The sequence below is a fragment of the Panthera uncia genome, chromosome A2, assembly GCF_023721935.1.
Source record: "Panthera uncia isolate 11264 chromosome A2, Puncia_PCG_1.0, whole genome shotgun sequence".
Lineage (NCBI taxonomy): Eukaryota > Metazoa > Chordata > Mammalia > Carnivora > Felidae > Panthera > Panthera uncia.
In genome coordinates, this window is record NC_064816.1 from 49,361,988 (window position 1) to 49,382,570 (window position 20,583).

The 20,583-nt window shown below is 47.9% G+C and overlaps 2 protein-coding genes across 14 annotated transcripts in view; both read left to right on the plus strand.

The window, feature by feature from the left end:
* The first annotated feature begins 117 nt into the window (after window positions 1-117).
* ARPC4 (actin related protein 2/3 complex subunit 4) lies at window positions 118-9,579 on the plus strand. The gene is made up of 6 exons (XM_049640979.1): window positions 118-221; window positions 3,189-3,307; window positions 4,524-4,635; window positions 5,837-5,932; window positions 6,907-7,077; window positions 9,225-9,579. Exons 1-6 carry the CDS (start codon window positions 219-221, stop codon window positions 9,228-9,230), a joined length of 507 nt encoding a protein of 168 aa, XP_049496936.1. The 5' UTR covers window positions 118-218; the 3' UTR covers window positions 9,231-9,579.
* TTLL3 (tubulin tyrosine ligase like 3) overlaps window positions 6,990-20,583 on the plus strand; it is a 28,692-nt gene continuing 15,098 nt past the window's right edge. For 3 of the 13 annotated variants that reach the window (XM_049640961.1, XM_049640967.1, XM_049640971.1), the window contains exons 1-7: window positions 11,035-13,341; window positions 13,514-13,605; window positions 15,378-15,785; window positions 16,905-17,033; window positions 18,165-18,279; window positions 19,018-19,116; window positions 20,357-20,552. In XM_049640961.1, the coding sequence (XP_049496918.1) occupies window positions 12,903-13,341; window positions 13,514-13,605; window positions 15,378-15,785; window positions 16,905-17,033; window positions 18,165-18,279; window positions 19,018-19,116; window positions 20,357-20,552 (1,478 nt within the window). In that variant the 5' untranslated portion in view covers window positions 11,035-12,902. Of the gene's footprint in view, window positions 7,078-11,034; window positions 13,369-13,513; window positions 13,606-15,377; window positions 15,786-16,904; window positions 17,034-18,164; window positions 18,280-19,017; window positions 19,117-20,356; window positions 20,553-20,583 lie in introns of those variants that run through there. The other 10 variants (XM_049640964.1, XM_049640974.1, XM_049640972.1 and 7 more) reach the window with 9 other exon arrangements.

Consider the following 20,583-nt stretch of genomic DNA (forward strand, 5'->3'; position numbering starts at 1 on the left):
GATCTAAAGCTTCGGGAGTCTAAAAATACCGAGGCAGTCCTAGCGGAGAAACTTCAAAAGGACCAAGTGCTCCTAGGCTCCCCCTTCTCCGCTCGGAGCATAGATGGTACCTTCCGGAAGTCCGGGCGGAGACTGAGGCTGCGCTTCTCGCGAAAGGGCTGGCGTCGCGGGGCTGGCCACTTCCGCACTTCCGCTTTCCGGCCCAGCCAGCGCCCGCGATGGTGAGAGAGCCGGGCCCCGGGCCAGGGACCCCCGCTGTTTTGCCTCAAAGCTCTGGGTCTGGGGGAGATGCGGCTTTGCAACGGAGAGGCCCGGGGCCGAGGGATGCTGTGGGGTGTGGGGGCGCGATGAGGCTGGGAGAAAGAGGGCGGGGCGGGAGCCAAAGTGAGGAAGGGGCGAGCGGGGGACGCTCTCGTAAGAAGCAGGCCTTACAGCTTCATGGTCTGGCTTTTGATGCAGGTGGGGAATTGTGAGGCATGGAGGACGCCGGAAGTGGGGCTGGTGATAGCGCCTCGAAGACACGTAGTAGGCCTCATTGCCCACAGTAGGGGAGCTGAGGCATAGAGTAGGGTCACCTCCTCACCTAGAATAGAACTTCACTAAATACACTGTCCTGCTCTCTCCTGCCTGCTTGACCCACAGTTTCTCAAAGGAAGTGTCTACACTTCCGTATCCCACTCTTCTCCTTATCCCCTGCTTTGCTTCTACCTCACCGCAGTATCTCTTATGCTGTCGCCACCCAGACCTCTTCCTGGTCAGAACTCAACCCGTGTTAGCCTTACCGTAGTCCGTGAGCTCTGATACTACTGATCCCTCCCTTCCTGGAAATCCTCCCCTTTGATAAATGTGGGTGTTCCTGGGAGTTGAGACTGGCTCACCACCTTCCTCTTTACATTTGTCCTAGTGGTACCTATCTAGTTTCTTGGCTTTGGTGACCTTGTGTGTTCTGGTGACTCTTGAATCTGTCTGCCTCGCTCTCTTTTAAGGTTTGCCTGGAAATCTTGATAACACGTTCATAGTAGACCTCCAGATCAAGGCCCATTTTTTCTCCTAAACTTGCTTTTCTTTCTGTGGTGCTGTGGCTTTGTGTCTTCTTACCTCAGCTAGAAACCTGGATTTTCTCAAAGTCAGCTTTATTGAGTTATTACATGAGAATGCATTTTATTTGTATAAGGGCAGGTGTCATGAGGCTTGCCCCTTAAAAATTATCCTTTTTAGATTTATCACTTTTGACAAACACGATCATGTAAGTACTGCGATCAAGACAGCAGAATGTTTCCTCAAAAAACTCCCTCACGTCCCTCTGTTAATCAGTCCTATCTTCTCATTCCAGCACTGATTTTTTTTTCTCCTATAGTATTCCTTTTCCATATTGTCATATAAAAGGAATTCTTCAGTGTGTGGGCTTTTTAATGTGGTTTCTTAACATAGTGCACTTGAGATTCATCTATGTTGTGTGTATCAGGAATTTTTCCTATACTATTTATTGCTGAGTAGTGTTTCATCAAATGGGTGAACCATGGTTTGGTGGGAGGTGCTTTTTGATTCCATTATCCTCTACATCTTATGTCAGTCCAACTCTTGTGAGGACTCTCTGCTTGTCCTGTCCACCGCCCCAGTCCAGGTTCTCATCACTGCTCCTTGAATAACCCTCTTTGCCTTTTGTCTCACTTCCCTCTCCAGTCCATTCTCTGCAGAGCCCCCATGCAACTGTAGTCATGTAACTTCCTCCTCAGAAAGCCCCAACAGTTCCTTACTACCTAAAAGAAAGGCTAAGCTTAACAGTCTGGCATTTGAAATTAGCCATGAATCTCTAGGCTACCATTGCAGCCTCATCTGCTGAACCTAAAATGCTTCCCCTAGGGGCACCTGGGTGATTTAGTAGGTTAAGCATCTCTTGATCTCAGCTTAGGTCTTGATCTTAGGGTTGTAAGTTCAAGCACCACGTTGGGCTTCATGCTGGGCCTAAAGCCTACTTAGTTAAAAAGGAAAAAAATGCTTCCTGTATACAACAACACTGTACTCATCGCTACTTCTGGAACTCTTAATGTCCTTTTGTGTTATTTTAACCTTGTTTATGCTATTTCCATAATATTGTTTAGAAAAGGAGTAAGACACTGCATTTGTTAGGTACTGAGCAAGGTGCAAGGAATATAGATTTCAGTAAAGGAGACCAGGAAGCTTAAAGTCTAGTGAAGAAGAAATCACCTTATTAAATAAATATAAAAGATGTGTCATTGTAGATTATAATAAATGCTATCAAGGGGGAAGTCAAGAAAGGCCTCTGTAAAGAAGGAAGAGGCCTTCCCTAAATAAGCCAAGATCTAAGGGCTGACTTAGGTCGAGAGGGGAAAAAAAGCCTGCAGGTAGATGGATCAGCCTGTGTAAAGCCCTGAGGTGAGAAAGAACTTAGTTAATACAAGAAACTGAAGATAGGCCAGTGTAGGTAGAAGCTGATCCCTCTACTGGGAATGTCCTTAGTATACTTTTCCTTGTTGTAAAATCATTCTAATCCTATTTTCATCTTCACCTCCAAACCAGTTTCTTCTGGAAATGTAATTTGTAAGTCTAATTATGTCACATTTCATCCTCCTTTATATCATAGTCACTTTTTCTGTCTCCTACCCAGTGGAGCTATTTAAAGGTAGAGATTGTCTTTATGTTTTATTTTTTCCCCCCACCCTTAAAGGTAGAGGTGGTCTTTAAATTCTTAGCATCTGGATCAGTGCCTGGCACACAGTAAACATCCATTGTTGGCTCAAAAGACAGATTGAGAATAGTCCTTCACCTGCATGCCTCTCGACCAGAGTTTCTCAACCTCAGCACTGTTTGGAGTTGAATAATTCTTTTTTGTGCATTGTAGGATGTTTAGCAGTATGCCTGGTCTCCACTCATTGCCAGTAGCTCTCCCACTCCACCCCCAGTCCTGTCAGTGAAAAATGTCCTGACATTGCTGAATGTCTCCTGGCAAGAAAAATGGTTCCCTGTTGAGAACCACTGCTCTAGACTTAGAATGAAATGCACCTTGAAGGCTTACTCTGTTTGGTTCATGTGGTCTGAAAGGCAGGTACTGTCAGTACCGTCTGGCTCCTTTGTAGCTAGTGTGGGGCGGGGGGGGGGGGGCGGTGGCAGTGGGCAGTGGGTTTGCAGAGACAGACTCTGATCCTCCCTTTGGTTTTTTCTTACAGACTGCCACTCTCCGCCCCTACCTGAGTGCCGTGCGGGCCACGCTGCAGGCTGCCCTCTGCCTGGAGAATTTCTCCTCCCAGGTTGTGGAACGACACAACAAGCCCGAGGTGGAAGTCAGGTAGGGCAGAGAAAGGTCAGGGTGGGGATGATGGGCTCAGCCCCAGAGATGGCAGTTGTCTGGAGGCTACCACAAAGTCGCATCCTGGAGTTGGAGACAGCTACACTTCTGCAGTTCACTTATTTTGTCTTGTTGCCAGATGAACAATCGTTCCCAATTCACAGTTCGGAAAATAGGGTCAGTGGGTTGGCAGGACAAAACCCAGGGGAGAAACTCCTCTGGAACCAAGATTGCTTGGCACAAGGTGTGAGTTCTCAGAGTGGGGCTGTTGGTCAAGTATCTCCTGTGGCATTACTGAACCCAGTTTAAGGAGAGGGTGGAGAATTTTGTTATCCAAGATCCCATCTCCATTCTTTTGTAATTTAAAGTTCAAGGGCTGTGTTTCCCTGCCTCCCTGGACTCATCATTTATTTCAGATATTCCGTATTTTGGGTTATTTTCTCTTATCTGATATATGTTTTGTTAAATATTCTGTTTCCCTTTAAAGTTTAATCTGAGACATACATAACTGAGATAAGCAGTGTTACCACACCAAGTTGAAATGACTTGAATTTAAAAATACTGAAAAGATGTTAGCATGTGTCATGTTGTTTTACTTAACATACGTTTTCCACTAGGCATTTTAATTGCCAGTACACATAACTGTAGATTCAGAGGCATCAAAATGGGAACTGAGCTGAGAGGGGTCTTGATGCCAAATAAGTGAATCATTCGTGAATTGATAATTAAAGGAGACCAAACTGTGTTTTGTTTTTAGCTTGCCCTTTTATCCCTAAGGCAGCCTCTCTCTTCTCATTCCCTAAATGGTGTATGGGTTTGCCTGTAGTTATTAAAATAAGAGCTGTCATTTGTAAAGCTCCTACCATGTGCCCCGCACTCTGTTAGACAATTGACCCTTTTTGATCTCTCTCAATCCTCGCCAGTGAAATAGGAATCAGTCATTTACAGATGAGGAAATTGAGATTCCAACAGGGTAACTTGTCCAAGGAAAGTAACAGAGGAGACTGGATTTCAAAACCTTTTCGCCCTGACTCCAGAGCCTTGCTCCTTCTGTTGGAGAACACGCTCGCTGGCCCCCATCTTGGAGCACCCCTACTTGTGAGTCTCCTCTTCCTTGGACTCTATGGTCTCAGATAGAGATTCCAGGTCCTGCTGTGGGGTCTCCCTGAGCATTCTGTTCCTCTATAGTACAGAGGCCTGTGACATTGTGTTTCAGGAGTAGCAAAGAGCTCCTATTGCAACCTGTGACCATCAGCAGGAATGAGAAGGAAAAGGTTCTGATTGAGGGCTCCATCAACTCTGTCCGGGTCAGCATTGCTGTGAAACAGGTGAGCTCACCACTGAGCCCCTGCCTCCTCAGGAGGCCAGGGATCCTCATCTGAGAGAGCTGTGCTAGATTCAAGGTGAAAAGAAACCCAGGCTCTATTTTCTTGACTGTACCTAGGGAATGATTTGCCAAATTCAGCAGGTCAGTAGAGTAGACAGAGCAACCCTGTCTTCTAGGCCTTGCTCTGGATTATAAGTCAGGAAACATAGCAGCCGAGGCCATTGACAGTTTAGTGTGAAGTCAAGAATCATTTATAAGAAAGGGAGAATAAGTCCAGTTCAGAAAAATAAATAGTACCAGTATCAATTTAATAGCTATAACCTCTGAAAAAGAGATTTAGGATAAAGAACAAAGTGTAATTTCTTACGTTTTCTCAGGTGATGTTTCACAAGTGTGTGATATTCCTATCACCCTTATAATTATTGCCATATATATGTATCATCCGGCCAGTTATTTGTTTAATGGATTTCCTTAAATTGACTTACTTTTCTTTATTTAAATTTGTTTGAAAACGAAACTTCGTGCTGTAGGAGAAAAGCAACATCACTTGACAAGTAGAGGGAACTCCAAAAAAATAAGTTCATTGAAAGAAAACAAAGCTGTTATTTAGACTAGATACTGTTACCTACAGAAAACTCTGTCCTTGGGGGCCTGCTCTGTTAAAAAGGGAGATTAACAAGTGTTGGGAGGTGTTCAGGGCATACCAGCACCTAGTTGCAAAATTCTTCCATTAGAAATAATGAGAATTCAGCAGAGAAAAACTTTGGGGAGTTTTTGATGTTCATTGCTGTTAAAGTGGAGATCACCTAAATTTATTTCTGATAGCCCCACATGGTATATGTCATAGACTTTGGAAAATGCAGCACTGGTGAAATGGGCAGGTGAGGAAGAGGCTGCTCAGAATGTAGGTATGAATTCTGGAAGGAGCGGATAAAAACCTCGGGTTTGCCAGAATTACCTCTCTGGAATGGGCGAAAGTGAGACTGTGATAATGCCCTGTTAAGTTGAAGACGCTCTAATGTAATAGACATTCAGTTGGCAACCAGGTGCCCCACAATTCAGGCAGTGTTTGCTCCCAATGGCAAACCCCACTGCTTGCAGCAAGCCTAGGAGAAATTGAGGTCAGAAGATCAGGGCTACAGGTTTCTGTTAGCCTAAGATGTCAGATTTAGGGAGACCTGTTTATCCTTCACTCTTACTAGGCTGATGAGATCGAGAAGATTTTATGCCATAAGTTCATGCGCTTCATGATGATGCGAGCAGAGAACTTCTTTATCCTTCGAAGGAAGCCAGTGGAGGTGAGACTATATGACCCACATGTTCATAATACCCAAGGTTCTTCCACCAAGTCTGCTGTCACTGGCCAGGGATTGTTCACAGAACCTGGATTGCTTCTCCAACTGTAGGACAACCGCTCCCTGAGTTGAGAGTGGGCCTTCATTTTGGCTGGAGTGGGAGTAAGAGGGATTAGAAGCTTAAGAGAAGTTGGGCCCACCTCAACCATGGGAAAGGCAAAAAATATGAGATGCATTGCTCATCTTCCTAGAGCCTTAATGGCAGAAAGGGCACGATAAATCAAATCCTTTCTGAGCTCTGCCACCACTAAATCATTGTCTCTCAAGGCCACAGTTGACATTGGCTCAGTTGTTGCTTGACTTTGTACTTGAGTACTTTCCACAGATTCTCTGCCAAATCAACTTAAAATAACCCCAGTGACTGAGTAGCTACCATGCAGAGCCACATGTACCATCAGATGTGTTGGCCAACCTCGTCCTCATCCTGAGCTAAAATCTCTCTTCCTAAAAAAATAAATAAAAATAAAAATAAAAAAAATAAAATCTCTCTTCCTGCTCCTAGATCTAACCTCTGTGGCCACCCAGAACAAATAAGATTGCTCCTCCACACACAACCAATCCCATCCTTATCCCATAGTGTCTCTTCTCTCTGGTTGATTAGATTCTTCTGTTAGAAGATTTCAAGTTCCTTCATTCTCCCGTGACTCATTCTGCATGCAGCTGTTTGTATCACAAACAGCTTTCCAGGGGTGCCTTACACAAAATTCTCACCTGGGGTCCGTTCCTTGGACCCAGCATAGATACCCTAGCAGAGCAGGTGGGCTGCTGCCTGAAGGACATGTGACTTGGGAGAAGATCGCAGCCAGTAGGAAGCATATAGCTGAGTGACCTTAGAGGACATGGTCAACTAAGTGCCCTGGAAAGCTAATTCTCTCCTGTTTTTTCTCTTCCTCCTTCCTACTGTCTTCCTTCCCCAGGGATATGACATCAGTTTTCTGATCACCAACTTCCACACAGAGCAGATGTACAAACACAAGTTGGTGGACTTTGTGATCCACTTCATGGAAGAGATCGACAAGGAAATCAGTGAGATGAAGCTGTCAGTCAATGCTCGTGCACGCATCGTGGCTGAGGAGTTCCTCAAGAATGTAAGTGGGAGGACTTACTGGTGTCCCTACAAGAGGAAGGAGGTGCCATGGGTTGAGAACTTAGAATCTGGCGGTAAAGTGGTACCAGCAGTTTGTATTTCCTGAGGCCTCTAGGACCTTCTGGTGGGTGGCACGTCAGCCAGGTGCCTTGGGGCTGGAGGACCTGAGGGTCATCTTTGTGAGCTGCAGGGCATTTTCTGTATTTGAGTGTCTCCAGGACACCTCTCTTAGTCTCTCATGGAGACTTAGACACTCCTTTGTACATCTCAAAATGTACACAGTTCTTCTCTGTATCTAGTTCAAACCCCAAGTGAGGCAAGTTAAATCCACATGGGAATTTTCCAGGAATATAGGGCAGTTCATCATAGTGTAATTCCACTTCTCAGACAGACTTAAATATTTTCCTTCAGTGTCTGTTTCTCAGGCTTATAGTCATGATTACTTTCATGGCTTCAGTCCTCCAGATCTCTCTTTCATTTGTTTGTGTCTTCCTAACTAAAAGGACAGCAGTCCTCTGAAGAGGAGGAATTGTTTACACTGATGAGCTGATGACACAGTTGCTCTAATTTAGATATTCAAGATATCCTGTCTTTTTTTTTCTTCTTCCAACCAGTCTTTGGTTTGTTGACATGTTCTGCTCAGAGTCAACTATGATCCCTAGATGGTAGGTTAAGTGTTTACTCCTAGCAGTGCATACAGATCCAGCCCAGAAGGAATTCAGATTCCTAAAAATGGAAATTACGCCTGCTTCCCCTGGGCTTTACTTATACGGAGGGCAGCCAGTGTACAAAGTAGCTGCCCTGTGCATGCAGAGCAGTGTGCTTGTTCAGATCACACAGACTTTGTGTGAGTCCGGCCTTGCTGCCTACTTGGGCATGTTCCTGAACCTCTCAACAAAGCCTCAGTTTCCTCAGCTGTGAAATGAGACTGTTAATACGTACTTTTCAGTATGGTTGAGCATTAAATGAGGAAGTATATACAGAGCAGATCACCTGGTTCATAGTAAGCTTTCCAAGTATTGTAGCACCAGAGTTTTATGGCAAATGCACCAGGAGGCCTTTAGGTTCAACTACGAAAGAAAATAGTTCTTGTCCCGATTTATTATTTGGCTTATTCATTCAAGAGTCATTTAATCATAATAATTGGATTTCTGTTGTTTAATCCCTGAAACAGTCTTTGAGTCAGGTGTCATCCCTATTTTATAGATGAGTGAACTGGGCTTTGGAAGTCAAATCACCTATCCAGGACCCTCAGCTAGTAAGACGAGAAACCAGGACTTGGAGCTTGGTTTTCAGATTCAAAAATCAAAGATAGTACCATGGCACTTGGCAGGGGTCACATACTCAAGTGCATGCAGGGGTCAGGCAGGTAATAATGTGTGTGAGTGAAGTGGGCTATTGGGAACCTGGTAAGCATATGTCTCATCTGAAGAGGACCACTACCACAGAGCTCCTGTTCATTATGGTTTCATCTTCTAGCTTGTCAAAAGAATCCCCAAGTCTGGATTTGTATGCAACATCTTGCATATTTTCAAGGTTGTAAACTAATTCCTATCTTTTAAAAATACTTCATGGGCCAGACATTGCTCATTATTGGGCTGGGTTCAGTTTGTGGGCCAATTGGACCACAGCTTCTGGTCTGTAAAATGTCCAGGGCCGTTCTGGGTACCATGAAGGATACCTGAGGTCAGAAAACATTTCAAGGGCCTGTTATGGTTGGAGATCCACCCAGAGCTTGGCACTAAGTACCAGATCCTGGGTCCTTCTACTCTGCTCTTCTGGCCCTCTGAGTCCTCAAGTGCTTGCATTTAGGCCTCTTAAAGAAGGCAACCTCAGTTCACCAAGTGAGGCACTGTGACAGCTTTATAGCAACCTCCATGACAGGGCTAAGGGGAGCTGGGGAAAAGCCCACCTCACCCTTAATTTCTCTGCCGTGTTTAGTGCTGGGTTTAAGGCTAGTGCCCTGAAGGTCACTGCTGAAGGCTGACTGAATTAGAGCATGCCCCCAAGGTGTCCTGGGACCCAGCCCTTTCCCCCAGAAATCTGAGCACAGTGGCAGCTCTCAGATCAGCCCACCTCCCCAGAGCAGGCCTGCCAAGATACATACTGTAATAACCACCATTCACTGCCTCTTGGTTCTCTTGACAGTTTTAAACCATCTGGCTGGATCTTGAGGCCTTCCCCCTCAGACTCCCCCGTGTCTCTGCAAAGGCATCCTGGAGTTACTCCCTAGAGCGGCGGCGGAGGCAGCAGCAGCAAGCAGCAGCGGCAGAGCGGGGGAGCTGGGTCGGGGTGGGCATTAGATGCGGGAGGTGGGTGGTGTGCTTGCTAGCTGGGCAACAAAGCAGCAGTGGACCTGCCCCAAGGCCACAGGTGCCTGGTCAGGCTGGCTTCTGATGTTCAGTCCCCTGGGCTGGGACAGATTTTTTTTAACGTCTTGAAACTTAAATTCTGTGCTTGTAGGAGACTGAAACCTTTTTGTCTTTTTTTTTTTTTTTTTTTTTTTAAACAACCTCCACCTCCAGTGGCTGTGACTGGTCCCAGTGATTGTACCATATTGGTCGCTGTGGGTCTGGGCGGGCCTGGAGCCAGAAGGCGACTATTGTCTCCCTCTCCCAATTACCCCCTCCCCAAGCCCCAGGTGGGGAGGGAGGGAGGGAAGGAGGAAGGTTTCAGACTCCAGTTCTTTTCCCTTGCTGTCTTATTCCTGAGCCTCCTTGGTCCCAGTAGAAGTTGTGGGGACCCTCTGCCAGCTTTCTGAGCTCTACCTGAAAATGGCCACCCAGCACTGGTTGAGGACAAGGGCTGAACTGGTGGCCACCAGCCATGTCCAGGAGCTGGACCCTGAAAGCCAGGTACCTCTGGCCGTAGGGGCCACTTTGTGCCCTCCCAGTTGAGAGGGGCCACTGTTTCGCCTTGTCTGTCAGTGCAGTGCCTGTGCTAGAGGTGGAGAGGTGAGTCGTCCAGAGCTTCCTGAGCTGGGGCTTTCCTGCCTGCTCTGGCTCCTCTGCTCCCACGCTCGCTGTACCTTTTCTTATTCTGGTGGATCCCCCCTGCTCCCCTGATTAAAGTCTCTTCTTGCCCCTTTGGGGCTGCATGAGGTCTGTGCACTGTGTGTATGAAAGGAGGGGAGGTGGGGCATTTTCTTCCCAAGACCACATAGCTGGTACTTAGGCCTGGGGGTCCCCATCAGAGGTAGTCTCCTGATTGGCTGACATTATGTTGTGCCAAGGGCCCCCACCCAGAGACCCCATTATAGTCCAAGCACCACTCATTTCTGAAACTGCTCTCTGCCTATACAGAGCTTTGGTCCTTTTCATATAAAGAGCTCAGTTGGGCTAAAAGGTAACCTCAGAGAGATAATAATTCCATTTTATGACTAAGGAAACCAAGGTTCCTTGAGATGTAGCAGCTTGCCCAAATCTCCCAGCTAGTGAGCAAGAGGGTAGACTTCAAATCCAAGGCTTCTACCTCTATCTGTAATCACTAGCCACGTGTGGCTGTTTAACTTACTACAATTAGGTAAAGCTTAAAATTCACTTCCTCAGTCCCACCAGAGACATTTCAGGGGCTCAATAACTACAAACGACTACTTCCTACCATGTCAGAGAGTACATGCGTGACATTTCCATTGTTGGAGAAAGTTCTATCGGACAGCACTAGACTTTGGTGACTGCTTGAAGTTAAGAAACAACAACAAACACTTGTGTTTGAGTCCTGACTCTCAAGACTGAATTTGTGTGAGTTCTATTTATTCTGTGCTTCAGTTTCTTTATAAAGTGGAGATAATGTAAACAATCTGACACAGTACTTTTCAAATAGGCACTAAATAAATGATAGCTGATCATTCCACCAGCACAGTATCTAAACTGATAATTTTCATTGTGCTAGGCATGGAGGTGGTGGGGGAGAGACCTTATGCCTGTTCGAGAGAGTTGGGGGATGGGTAGTGAAAACTAAGTGTGTAAATTGGTGTATTGAAGTGTTTTCATATTCACAAACAAATCTGGCAGTCTATAGTGGGTGTATTTATGGGAGGGGAGGGGGTTTGGGAAAAGTTTCAGAAGGGTTAGCCTTTGAGCTGAGCTTTCAAAAGAGTTTCTTCCAAATCACCAAAGAAGTCTCGAGGTAATGTTAAAGGGAAGAGGGATAGAGGTGGGAGTAACCTGAACAGCTATCATCCCTTTTATGACATTACCTCTGTGACCTCCCCAACTGCTGCCTTACAGAATTAGGTGTGCCCTCCTCTGGGGAACATGGCTATGTTCTAGCTTTGCAGTAAATGTTAAAGATGCTCATGGTGAAGCTGGATTTTCACTAGAGTATGGCAGCTGCTCACACAACCCTCACAGGACAGCATTGCCAAGGTGAGCCAGCCATTTCTCACAGATCTATCTCCCAGGGTCCAGAGCCCCTAAAACCAGGTTTGAGGCTGAGGAGAAAGAACAGACTGGATGGTTGCCAACAGCCTGCCACCTTCTGGGAGCATTCCTTTTGGGAAGCCCAGTCTCCAAGGGAGGTTGGGAAGAGTGATCTCAGGTTGAGGTTGGCTGGACAGTGAGGTTGAGGATCCACCTTCATTGTATTGGCAGATCTACCCCGTAGTTAACAAAGCTGGGTTCTTAGACCCGAGTACTCTTACTTGGACTCTGCTTGAATGAGCACTGCTGGAGTTTGTACCTCAAATTGCTCCTTTGGTACTTTTGTGCCTAATAGGTAACCCATCTGAGTGATAATGTGTACTTATGTTAAATAAGAGTGGGGTTTTGGAGTCAGACCTGAGTTCCATTGCTGGCTGTCCTGTGTGATTTTAGGCGAATTAACATTTTGGAGCCTTATTTATGTCACCTGTGACCTTGGAAGATCATACTTTGCCACAACCTCCAAAAAGGTTAAGTCTGCAGTCTGGAGGGCTGTGGCTGTTACATTTTTTCTGTGGTTGACTCAAACAATAATCTGTTTTCCTATTTCTGAGTTGGTGGTGTGGGGTGGGGGCAAGGGGGAGATTGTGCTGCACTCTGTACTTTCCCATTGTTTCCCCCATATACTGCCCTGGCTTTCAGATCAATCCCCAAGGACCTTACCCTAGGCCCATTCGCCTTGCTCTGTAGATCTGATCCAGTTTCACTAGGCTCCAGCCACACTGGTTGCCTTTTAGTTCCCAGGGAAGGTTCTTACCCTCCTCAGGGCTGTTGCTGAGACTTTCCTCTCCCTGGAATACTATTCCTTTTCTCTTCCCTAGCCAACTCCTGACCTCCTTTGCGTTGTGTAGTCTTCAGCTTAAATGTCACCTCTTCAGAGAGGACATCTTTGCCTTCTCTAAACTTTATCCCCTTCCTGGTTTCAGTTTACTGCTTGTTGATTGCCCTTATCATACCTACAGCTGTTTTATTTCTTTGTTGCTTGCTATTTTGTTTTCCCTCCACTGGGCTGTAACCCCCATGAGGTCAGGGGTCACCTCTAGTTTCTTCTTCCAGTCTCCAGCACCTAGCTTGCTGCCTGCCTATCACGGTTGCTGTCTATAAATACTGTGGAATGACCCAAACCACAGGAACCATGACCCTGAAGTTAACTGGCAGTGCGGTGCTCTGTGCTTCCACCTTCGGTGAGGTCCGGATTTTAGCCCGCTGGAGGGAGTCCGCAACCCTCTACCTGAGCCCTGATTGTGCCCGGGGAATGGTTTCCAGGGCGACAGCAAACAGAGGGCGGGGCCTCGGAACTGAGGGCTTCTCTCCAGCCTCCGCTGGGCCCTCCCCTGAGTAGAGGCGGTGTGCAGAGGGGAGGCGGGCTCTCGAGCGCCGGGACAGCGCTTGCCGTGAGCGGCGCATGCAGGGCCCCGGCGCCTCCCTGCTTCTGAGCGTGGGGGAGCTGGGGGCCGCGCCACGGGGTTCTGCTGCCTGGTTCTGCCGGGAGGGCGGCCCGGTGTGCAGCTGGCGGCGGAAGCCGCAGCCTACGGAGTCACGCACCAGAACCTACGCCCCATGGCTGTGTGCGCACCACACCGAGTTCCAGCCTCCCGAGAAGCTGCCGGGACCTGGGCCTGCCTCCGCCCGTCCCGAGGGGACTCGCGCAGGCCGCAAACGCGGGGCCGGGAGGCCCGCCGCTGCGCGCGGCCTAAGCCGCGCGTTCGAGTTGCCGGCCTACGGCATCCACGCGCAGAGCACCGCGGATCTCTGCCGTTTCAGGTCCCCGCACACCTCGGCCCTGGATGATGCCCAGTCACAGGAGGATGAGGCCCGTTGCGGCCTGCCCATCCTGGTCGGAGGTGGTGGAGAGGACGAGACGATTTGGGGTGGGGGGAATGAGGGGTCGGGAGAAGTGCGGAGTGTGGGTATACGGATGAAGGGTGGAGAAAGGAGTGTGGGAGTCGGGAGGCCCGGAGAGACACTAGGCCGAGCTCCCAGGCTGCCCCATGCCCACTCCGCATCTTTCTGCAGGTTCCCTTGTCCTCTGGCGAGGATTCTCCAAGGCGTCTCACCACATGGGCCGGCTCAGAAACGCCAGGATCCACGTGGAGAGAGCTGTCAAGGTCGGAGGGGGATGGGGGGTGCCTAGAAAGGGCCCTGAGAATGGCTTAATCTGCCTCTCCGAACTGTATTCCTTCATTCTTTAAAAAGAAACGAACAAAACCAAAAACCTTGATCCCACACCCATCTTAAAATATTCCCAATTCTTCAGTACCCCTTCTTTGTGGAATTGTCTAACTTATTTACCTGGGATTCACCACTCAGCTCTTAGCCCTCTGGTTTCTAGCCTTAACCCACTCCCATCCATCCCAGTCACTCTGACCTCCAAGGAGCCAAATCCAGCAGCCCCCTTTCTGTCTTAATCTTGGTCTGGTACCTTGTGTCACTCTACACTCCTGCCCCACATACCCTTCTCCCTTGGCTGTCTGCACACCCCTAGTTTTCCTTTCTCCCTCCCTGGGTGCTAATTTTCAGCCTTTGAAGGCTCTACAGGGCTTTCCTGGTTCCCTGGATCTCTCTCCACACTGATCTTCTTGGCTTTGGATCCGGTCAACATGCTGTGCCCTCTACATGCCCTTGTCTCTCTTTTGACTCCACACTCCTTAGATCCATCCCCCTACTTGACATGTCCACCCAGAGAGAATTTAGAAGCATTTCAAACCCATGCCCCAAACCATATTCTTGATTTTCCTGCCTAAACGTGTCATCCTCCCTAATCTCCGGTCTTCCTGTCTCCGAGTTCTCAAGCCAGAAATATGATCTTTCTGTTTGTTCACCCACACATCTAGATAACCATGTTTTGTTCTTGTTTTTGTTTTTAAGTAAACTCTCTGCCTAGCATGGGGCTGGAACTCACGACCCTGAGATCAAGAGTTGAGTGCTGTACTGACTGAGCCAGCCAGGCACCCTGCTCACCTACTACACATCTAACCCCATGAGCAAAACCAGTCATGTCTATTTCCAAAGCGAGTCTCCACTCTGTCACCTTCTCCACATCTTCACCCTCATTCTAGAATGCTATTGTGATTTTTCTCCTGCCCAAACCACGACAGCCTTCTAACTGGTCTCCCTGGTCCCCTCTCCTGCCTACCCCTTTCCCCTCCATCTGTTCTCTGTATAGCAGCAAGCAAACTTATAAAGCCTCCAAGCATATCATGTCCTCACTTTGCCTTTATTGCTTCATGCTACCCTCAATATAAAATTCAAGTCTGTTCAAGGCCTGCAGGCCTTCCTCAGTCTCATGAAGCTACCACTACCTGCTTCCTTAGGAGCTCTGCCCTCATTTTCCACACCCTATCCTCCCTGGCTTCCTTCCAGTTTCTTCTGATCTCTGTTCGGCCTCAAGACCTTTGTACATGCTTTTCCCTCTGCCTGAACTGCCGTTTGCCTAGTTCTGTACACTCCTTCTTACCATTCCCATGTATGTATTTCTAGTCTCTCTAGGTCCCTGTTGAGCATCCAGTTTTGGGAAGCAGCCAACCTGGATTTAAATGCTTTTTCACTTAATTACTCTGTGGCCAAACTATTCAACCTCTCTATGTCTCTGTTTCATAACCACTTAAATGGGGATAATAGCATCTATTAAAAATACATATTATTAATAATACATATAAGCTAAGCAGTGCATAGTAGGTGCTCAATAATTGTTAGCTATTACCATTATAATTGTTACTATGCATATTTATTTCTCTATGTGTTTATAATTTGTCTCTCCTATTAGAACATAAACATTTCCTGAAGGCAGAAACCAGAACTGTCTGGTTCACCACTATATCCCATATGTCTGGCACTTGGATATTACTCACTGAATAAGTATCCTTCTCTCAACTTACAGCAGAAGAAGATCTTTATGATCCAAGGCCGCTACCCAGTGATACGGTGCCTCTTGCGCTGGAGAGGCTGGGTGGAGAAGAAGATGGTCCATCACTCAGGCACCACCCTGCCGCCACCCCAGAAGGATCTGGATAGCTCAGTAATGGGTGATAGTGACACCACTGAGGGTGGTGAGCCATTCCCTCCCTTTCCACAGGCTGCCCCTCCTGAGTCCCTTTCCTTTGGTTCCCTCTATCCCAGGGTTGAGACTTTGGTATGGGCCTATGGAGCAGGGACAGGGGCCTCACCAGGCCTGGGCTCTGCATCCACAGAGGATGAAGACGAGGATGAGGCGTTTCGGCCACCACAGCTGTTTGACTTTGATGATTTACTGGAATTTGATGATCTAGATGGGACACATGCTCTGATGGTGAGGGCCCCGGGGGCTGGCAGTGAGGGACTTAGAGGGAGAGCAGTAGAGTCCAGCTGGGTCACCTCAGAGAAGTCCTTTCCTTCTCTGGGCTTCAGTTTCCTCATCTATAGTAAAAACTGCTTCTATAAAGCCTGGATGCGCCAGCAGAGTGGTGAGGGACACAGTGGGGCTCAGACAAGGCTGGCCTGGGATTAGAACTCTGCTAGGTTATAAGCCAGCATAACCTGCCCACCTAGTAATTCCCCCTTCCAAATAAAACCCCCTTATTTCACATCCTTTCTCTGCCCTTGGCAAGCGAAGGCTGGAAGGAAGTGCCTAAAAAGCTCTGAAAGGTGCTGATATGATGGTATGGAGGTGAGGACACCTCTGTGTTGAAGTGAGGACACTTGGCTTTAAATCTTGGCACCACCACTTACTAAGCTGAACTATACCAAATTGTCGTTTTTTTATGTCAGAAAAAGTTGAACACTGGCAGTTTCATGTGGCTCAAGCCTGTGAGCTCTTAGATAAGTCACTTACCCTGCTTGTGCCTCAGTTCCCTCATCTGTGAAATGGGGATAACAATAGCACCTACTTCATGGGGTTCTGATGAGCATTAAATGAATTGATAGGAAAACCACTTAAAAAAAAAAAAAAGGCACTTAGAACAGGGCCCGACACATGATGTCATTGCCTATTAGTAATTCTACCTCCCAGAGTTGTGGGAAGGATGAAGGAGGTAGAGTCCTGAGAAGGTCTTTGTCACACACTCTGTGCCCATCAGCTTGGAGTCACTGTCCTGTCACTGATAGCCATGGGCCAAAACAAAGGTGTGGCATTCGGTTGTGTGGCTCAGTCACTGCCTAGGGGCACCTGACCAAAGGAGTTCTGCCAGCCAGCCTGCTTTCTGCTCACAAGTATGTGCCCTAGAGGAAGAGATGTCTCTTCTTACCTTATACCAAGATGGAGTGTGGGCTAAAGGCCACCTTGGAAGCATACTCTTCTTCCATTCACACACGCACACATACACACACACCCACACACACCTACACACACCGGCTCAACAGAGTGAGGAGAAGTTTCTCAGGCCTTGTGCTGAGAAACACCAGCCTCCCCCGTCTCCTCTGCTCTCCCCAGTCCCGCATGGTTCGGAACGAGATCCCCTATTTCATCTGGACCACTCGGCGGGACGTGTTGGACTGTCAGATCCTCTCCAAGGATCAGATGATAAACCACTATGCCCGGGCTGGCTCCTTTACCACAAAGGTGGGTTCCCCAGGGGAGAGGGCATAGTAGCTTCTAACCCACTAGTCCTTGGGCTGGCAACCCCACTCCCTGCTTTCCTTGTCAGTAAGAGTTCTTAGGAGGTGGAGAGGAATATAGTTCAGTGAGATTTGGAGTCAGGCAGGCCTGGGTTCAAATCCAACCCCTGCAGCATATCTCGCAAATGTACACATAATGACTAAGATAGATTCCGGGATCCAAACAGCATCTGGAGCCAAGAAAACACCAAATCCAATGACTGTGAACAAGAGACCTTACCAGTTAAGCAAAGGGTATCTGGCTGATGGATCCATTCGATCTTACCTGGGTTTATTAACAAGTGTTTTCACCTCTCTGAGCCTCAGTTTCCTCTTGTTTATTTTTTTATTTTTAATTTTAATTTTTATTCTTCATCCATTTTTGAGAGAGAGAGAACATAAGCAGGGGAGGGGAAGAAGGAGAGGGAGACAGAATATGAAGCAGGCTCCAGGCTCTAAGCTATCAGCACAGAGCCAGATTCAGGGCTTAAACCCATGAACTGGGAGATCATGACCTGAGCTGAAGTCAGATGCCCAACCCACTGGGCCACCCAGGTGCTGAGAATACCAATACCACCTATTTTGTAGGGTTCTGGCAAGAATGAAGAGCTTTATTATTAGAACCTACTAGTATGTTATTGGTGCGGGCTGGGAAGATATCCTAAAGGAGGCAGGTCTTTAAGAATGTGAAAGGATGGGGACACTTAGGTGGCCTAGTGGGTTAAGCATCCAACTCTTCATTTTGGCTCAGGCTTGATCCCACAGTGCTGACGGCTCTGCTCTCTCTCCCTCTGCCCCTTTCCTGCTCATGCTCTCTCTTTTTCCCTCTCTCTCTCTCAAAATAAATAAATTTAAAAAAAAAAAAAAAGAATGTGAAGGATGGATAAGAAGGATATAGGGCATTCTTGGCAGAGCAAACTGCATGGGCATACATAAGGAAATGGATGAGTGAGTCAGGCCTATCAAGTGCAGCAGAGGCTCTGAGAACATTTAAGCAGGGTCTCCCTGAGCTGTCTGGGCATGTGGCAAATGTGGGAAGTCCCTTGAGGTGCTCTGGGAAAGTCCCACTGTGCCCCCTCAGTGGCTAACTCCATAGGTGGGTCTGTGTCTCAATCTCCGGAATTTGCCGTGGTTTGATGAGGCTGATGCTGATTCCTTCTTTCCACGCTGCTACCGCCTGGGTGCTGAGGATGACAAAAAGGCCTTCATAGGTAAGGAGATGCCAGCCCCATGCCTGGACCCCCAGGCTAAAACCCTGGTTCGTGTTAGAGAGCAAAAGGCCTCTCTTTAGATGCTCTCATTCACTCCAGCTGACTTCCTTCTCCATTTCCAATCCTTATCTTCCCTAATGTGACTCCCATAATGAACTTCCTAGCTTGGTCAACCCAGACCTCCAGAAGAGCTCAGATAGCTTAATTTGTATTCTAAAGCAGGTTCTCAGAGTTGGTTGATTGGTTGAGTTTAGAGTCCACTATATTCCAGGCCTGTGGCAAATTCCACTGGGTAGATTGGGTTCCAAATCTAGAAAAGGCTGTGGACTTTGGACTTCTAAGGCAGAGTAGTTTCCGACTTCAGAACATGTTCCAAGTTCAGGTCAGAATTTGGGTTCAGATTAGATGCTAGGTTTAAATTCATCTCCAAATCTGACATAGGTTTTGGGCTCAGGTCTGGTTCTCAGGCTAGAATAAGTGTCAAAAGTGTATCGGAAGGAACAGAAGGGGAAAATGAGACAACAGGTCTAGGCAAGATTCTGAAGGCAGTATATATGCCACATCAGATTCTAGGCCTGGATCTACAACTGCAACAGGAGCCAGGTTCTAACCCCAGAGTCTAGAGTCAGAAGGTAGTTAGGTTCCGGATCCAAAATGGGGCAGGTTATGATCAGGTTCCGGAACCAGAACAGGCCTGAGCCTAGGGGCTGAGCAGGGTATCCCCTGCCCCGGGAGCAGAGGACTTCTGGCTGACAGCTGCCCGCAACGTTCTCAAGCTGGTGGTGAAGTCCGAATGGAAGTCGTTCTCTATCCAGGCAGAAGAGGAAGAGGCCCCAGGTAAGTACTATGGTTACCTCCACTCCCTACCTGTTTCATTTATCCTTCCACCCATCCATCCATGTGTTCATCTACACATCTATGTATTAGCCACATCCATCTGCCCCTCCTCATCATCTTTCTTCTTCCCACCCACCATCCATACATGTACCCACCCACTTGTCCATCCATCCATCTACTCACCTGTCTAGTCCCCCACCCCCACCCACTGAGCTCACATTCACCCGCCCATCCATTTATCATTCATTTCCACACTGTTGATCTACTCATTCACCTACCTTCTCTCAGCTCCACACTCCTTATTGATCCATCCTCTCCTCTACCTACCTTCCTTCCCATCCTGCCACAAACTCATCTACCTATCTACCCACCTGCTTTTCCGTTCTCCTATCCACCATCCATGTATCCTCCACTCCACCCACTCATCTGTTCTTCTTTCCCAATCACCCACCTGTCTTCTGATCCACTTGTTAATTAATCCACTGCATCATCCAGCCATCCCATGGGCCTGGCATGTGACCAAGCAGTATAGAGAGGACAGACTAAGAAGACATGGTCCATCCCTGCCTGTGGGGAGCTCAGGTCTCAGATGAGGAAGAAGCAGTGAAACCATGTACTTTTATGTGGTCTGAGGACCCCTTGTCCCTTGTGGCAGGGGGCAGGGGTACACAGAGAATCCCTTACTGCATGTTGGCTCAACCCATTGCCTGCCCTTTCTGTCTCTGAACTTAGTTCCTACCTCTGAGTGTCCATCCTATTATCCAAGGGCCTATCAGCCATGGATTCAGGAAAGTAGGGGGCAGCTCTACTGGATAGAGGAAAATTCCTGCCTCTTCCAGAAAGAGTTTTCTCCATTGCTGTCTCCTGGGTGTGTCAGGTGAAAAGAAGACTGTTGTGTGCCAGTATCAGGGACACAAGGGCCTTATGTGTGTCAGAGGTCCCAGGAACAGAGAGGCTACAGGTGTGTGCTGGGGCTATATCCTGAGAGGCTTTGGGGCATTTAGGGTAGAACCTCAAGTGAATAACAGGTCCTGGAACAGTGGGGCCAAGGGTGAGTACTAGGGTCACAGGTGAATTTAGAACAAAGCCTCAGGTAAGTGACAGGTCCCAGGACAGTAGAGGGTACAGGTGTATACTGGGCCTCAGGCAAATGACAGGCCTTAGAGCATTGGAGGCTGTGGCATATGTCAGGTTATGTGCCTTGCGTGTCAGATAGTGACAGGCCCCTTTCTGTCTTCAGGAGACAAGCAGCCCAAGAAACAGGAGAAAAAGCCAGCGACAGTGTCCCCAGAGTTTGTGGATGAGGCTTTGTGTGCCTGTGAGGAGCACCTTAGCAACCTGGCTCACATGGACATCGACAAGGGCCTGGAGGCGCCACTGTACCTCAGCCCTGAGGGCTGGTCCCTCTTCCTCCAGCGCTACTACCAAGTGGTCCAGTGAGTACCTCTGCCACAGGGCTGCGGGGCC